At 32.6% G+C, this 4,343-nt stretch overlaps 1 protein-coding gene across 3 annotated transcripts; it reads right to left on the reverse strand.

The window, feature by feature from the left end:
* Positions 1 to 1,171: 1,171 nt before the first annotated feature.
* Positions 1,172 to 3,348, reverse strand: LOC133704279 (large ribosomal subunit protein uL30w-like). Of its 3 annotated transcripts, none has more exons than XM_062129064.1 (7): positions 3,195 to 3,348; positions 2,605 to 2,808; positions 2,398 to 2,495; positions 2,247 to 2,304; positions 1,799 to 1,878; positions 1,612 to 1,714; positions 1,172 to 1,521 (listed from the first exon to the last, which is right to left on the reverse strand). In XM_062129064.1, exons 2-7 carry the CDS (start codon positions 2,779 to 2,781, stop codon positions 1,306 to 1,308), a joined length of 732 nt encoding a protein of 243 aa, XP_061985048.1. In that variant the 5' UTR covers positions 2,782 to 2,808; positions 3,195 to 3,348; the 3' UTR covers positions 1,172 to 1,305. The 3 variants fall into 3 exon arrangements, with proteins under 3 accessions (XP_061985048.1, XP_061985050.1, XP_061985051.1); XM_062129066.1 differs by having other exon boundaries at positions 2,605 to 2,820; XM_062129067.1 differs by having other exon boundaries at positions 2,605 to 2,783; positions 3,195 to 3,345.
* Positions 3,349 to 4,343: the final 995 nt, after the last annotated feature.

Consider the following 4,343-nt stretch of genomic DNA (forward strand, 5'->3'; position numbering starts at 1 on the left):
ACTGCGTGAATCACGACTTGTAGGCCAATGACTTGCAAGCCCCCATGAAAATCTGTATCCATCGCCTCAATGTCAAGGTTGGTGCAACCATTCCGACCGGCTGTTTCATAATAAAATCCGAAGGGAAATCTATGTGTAATGGACAAAAATCGGTGGATTGCAAGAACTTTCGTCCAAGATTGAGTTTGGTGAGTGGATTCTTGACACTCGAGTGGTTTCAAGTTTGGAAACCGCGTCCACTGCACGATAATGAGCTGGATTTCACACCCTTCATTTTTAATGCTTTTGAAAATGTTTCGAAAATCTTGATATCCCCTCTAACATTGCACGACAGTTACGCCGGCCAAAATCTTGATATCCCCTCTGACATTGGACGACAGTTATGCAGGCCTCAAGTTATAGATTTCCAACGAATCAAATTTCACGGGAGAGCATTTTAAAAATGGTTTTTTTAATAAATATTATTCTATATCATATTCAAAAAAATTCACTCAAACAAATTATATATAGGACGAGTACTTCAAAATCCAACCACACACGCATATATAAAAGGTGTGTTGAACAGTGACATTGCCAACATTATCCATGTGTATAATATTAACACTGTACATGCTATTAATTATTTCACATAAAATAATTTATATATATATATGTAATATATATTATCTGATATTGAATAATTGATAGAATTTAGATAAATGATATTTTTTTTTGACAAATAATAAACAAAATATAGATATTGATTTATGAGCATCAGTATAGGTGGGGACCAGAGCCGGTTTCAGTTTAAACAAATTACTCCTTGAGCAATAACCCAACTCTCCACTTGACATAGAAAACCTCAAGAATACAGAAGTTATTTCTGTTACCTACAGACCATTCCAACGGAAATATTAGGGGATGGAGATAAGAGGAAATGTTTTCCTGGCGCCATGACCAAGACAAATTCTGCCGAGAATTTTTAAATAACCTATTTATTTGTGTTTTAGAAACATTTATTTTTTTCTTTAAATTATTTTTTTTTATATTTTCAAATCACTTTAACATATTAATGTTCAAAATAATTTTTTAAAAATAAAAAAATTATTTTAATATATTTAAAAACAAAAAAAAAAAACAATTTAAAACTAACCACTTACACTCTCCAAGATACCTCCCCAGTAGAGCAAAATTCCAAAAACAAGATATATGAATAATCCAACATCATGACAAGCAGACACTTGATTGTTTCCACAGCGGTGAAAATTTTAATCTCAGATTTCTTCCGGCACCTCAGACAACTAAATAACGAAAGCCTGCAAAAGCCTAATTCATTCTCCTGACAAGCTCGTTAATATAGTTCTCACGGTTTCCAGCATCTCCTCCTTCAACATAGTGATTCCTCTTCTTTTTCAAACCACCCAACGGGGCCTTGAGTTGGAATGGCCACAGGAAGTTATTTGCCTCTTTAAAATGAGGTCCAACTGTTATGATCTCGTGAATGAGATCTTCCACGCAGATAATGCCATGCTTACCCAAGCCCTGTGATGACAATGCAGTATGTTAGCAACATGATAAAACAAATGCTTCCCATCCTAAAATAGTACTTGCATGCAAAAAAAAGACACAAACCTGCTCGATGATTGAGTTATCAGTCAAGGGAATTCTCTGCTGGTTCAACTTCCCAAAGCCTCTCTTGTAGATCAATTCTCTCACATTTTTCAGGTTGGGATAACTAAAATGCAAATGTATTAGAAATGGGGACATGCATAACAAAGAGCCATTGGTAAAATCAAAATTTTAAAGAAAAAATGCATACCCATAGGTCACATAAGGTTCAACCCTGCGCAGCATATTCACTGTTGCCTTGTTTACTTTGAGGAAGACACCGTTGAAGATCTGACAGAAAAAAGAAAGTATGAGTTTTAAATTTAAAATAAACAGCATAATTAGATCATATGAGCCTCTAAATGGAAAGTGCCTCCTAACTAACAATGATCACAAAATTGTAGTCTGCTTATAAGAATTACAAAACCTTGAAATTAATTAAAGTGTCCCTATGGCTACATGGGTGATGTAATATAGTATTACTACATTATGGTCATCTTACTATATAGCAAGAAAATAAAGATAAACTAATGAAAAACCATCCAACAGCTGCCTCATGTATCCAGATCAACTACTAAATGGCAAAGCAGATATCAACATAACATGAACATAGCTCATTAGTTGTAATCATTTAGAGGTCGAAAGGTTTCAAATGCTACCTGTCTCAAACGCAAAAGCTGCAAGATTGACCTGGTCTTCGGGTGCATGGCATTGATTCTGAAACCCAAATGTTACATGCATTAGAAAATTCACATAAAACTTCAAACTTAACAAAGACACTAAAAACCAACAAAAAATCCAACTACATACCCCCGGATGCGGACAATAAACAAGAGCTTAGCCTCAGGGTCAACATAAAATCCACCCTTCAACCTCGCCTCACGCTTCAGTTGTACAAGTTGCTTTCCCTAAAATCTCCGTAAAAAAAAAAACCAATTGCATTCAAAAACCAAATCTCGACCAAAAAAAAAACCCAATGAAGATGTAATCTAAATTAAAAAAAAAAACAGAGTATACCTGCTCCTCATACTCTTTTGAGTATTGCTTAGCTCTATTGAAAATGATCTTTCGGTTCTCAGCATTCTTTTTCTTAGTAGCAGCAAGCTCCTGCTTCTTAGCCAATGTCCACTCCTCCTCTCTCTTCCGCTTCTTCAATACCGACTCCGGAACAGCTACCATCACCTCTTCACCCATCCCTGAACAATTTTAACAATCCCCCCACTAACACAACCCCTAAAAATCATCAATGATCAACAACAAAATTCTTCATTCAAATCTATTCCTAAAAAAAATCTGACTTTTTCAACAAAATTCCTAATTTTATAATTAAAAATAGCTAAAAACACACAATAATTACTTTACCCCTTTCATCATTCAGTAACCCAACAATAATTAACCCTAAAAAAATACACATTTAATTCCTATTTAATCAATTTTAGCTAAAATAAATCATGGTTCAAAAATAAAAACTTTATTGAAAATAAGCCAGTAGAAATAAGATTTAACGACTAGCTGAATACCAAAACGGCAGGGGGTCAAGTAGATCGAGTGAGAGAAATGGAAGTGAAATACAAGGGAATTTGAGTGCAGGATCCAAGTTGACTCACCGAGATAAGAATGTGCCTGTTTTCAGCTCTGCTCGTGCTGTAGAGGATCAGAGAGGAAGGGCTAGGGTTTTCAAGGAGAGTACATAGCAGGAGACAGAGAGTGTTGTGTAATTACATAGGGTTTTGAGGTTGCTTTAATTTTTTGGATCTGACGGTTGTGAAGAGCTTTTTAAGGGATAAGTGATCTTGGCCGTTAATATACGGGAGAATTATATTTTAAGTTATGAGTGTGGAAGAAGGCCCAAAAGTAGATTTGGGCTATGACCCATTTAAATATCCTAATAAAAAAGAATTTATAGAGAATTTCTCATTCTTTAGCATCCTTTTCAAATTCCATACCCCTTTCCATTATATGGTTAGGATCCACGTTTACAGGTGTATTTAAAAAACTGGTGGCAACCATGTTTTTAAAAATTTTGATTTGTTTATTTAAAATATATTTTTATTATATTTTTAGATTATTTTGATATGCTAATGTCAAAAATAATTTTTAAAAAATAAAAAATTTTATTTTGATGCATTTCTAAATAAAAAACACTTTAAACCACCATCGCTACCACAATCCCAAATAAACTACATCCAAGATTATCAGTGTTTCATAGTTTTTTTTTTCTTGATAATACAATAATTAGAGATTTTTTTAATTTTAAAAATTATTTTTTATATTAACATATTAAAATAATTTAAAATACATATAAAAAAATTTAAATTTAAAAAAACACGTTTTAATTGCATTTCTAATTATTGTTTGATTAAGTTCATACCACAACTTTTTGTAGATGAGAATCTGTTTGAGATCATGGTAACATTGATGATTCAAAGTGCTTTTCGCTTATAAATATATTAAAATAAAATTTTTTTATTTTTTTAAAACTAATTTTGATATTAGCATATTAAAATAATTTAAAAAAATAAAAAAAATATTCTAGACAAAAAAATAATTTTAAAATTTTTGGCACCGCGATCTCAAAACACCCGAAATAAAAGGATTTTTATGACTCAAGTTTTTGTTTCAATGGGGGACTAAACAACGTAAAGAAGAGTTCAGTTAAGCATCTTTCAGTTCAAAATCAAAGTTTTCAAGTGTGAGGAACTGCATGATCTAACTTTCAATAGCATATTGACCCACGTGGGTAGATAATAATTTTT

This window comes from Populus nigra, chromosome 10, assembly GCF_951802175.1.
Source record: "Populus nigra chromosome 10, ddPopNigr1.1, whole genome shotgun sequence".
NCBI lineage: Eukaryota > Viridiplantae > Streptophyta > Magnoliopsida > Malpighiales > Salicaceae > Populus > Populus nigra.

Coding starts and splice junctions, on each gene's coding strand:
- LOC133704279 (XM_062129064.1), bottom strand. CDS start 2,781: ATGGGTGAAGAGGTGATGGTAGCTGTTCCGGAGTCGGTATTGAAGAAG. Junction 1,715..1,798: donor GAACCTTATGTGACCTATGG/GTATGCATTTTT, acceptor TTTGCATTTTAG/TTATCCCAACCTGAAAAATG. Junction 1,522..1,611: donor ATAACTCAATCATCGAGCAG/GTTTGTGTCTTT, acceptor TTGTCATCACAG/GGCTTGGGTAAGCATGGCAT.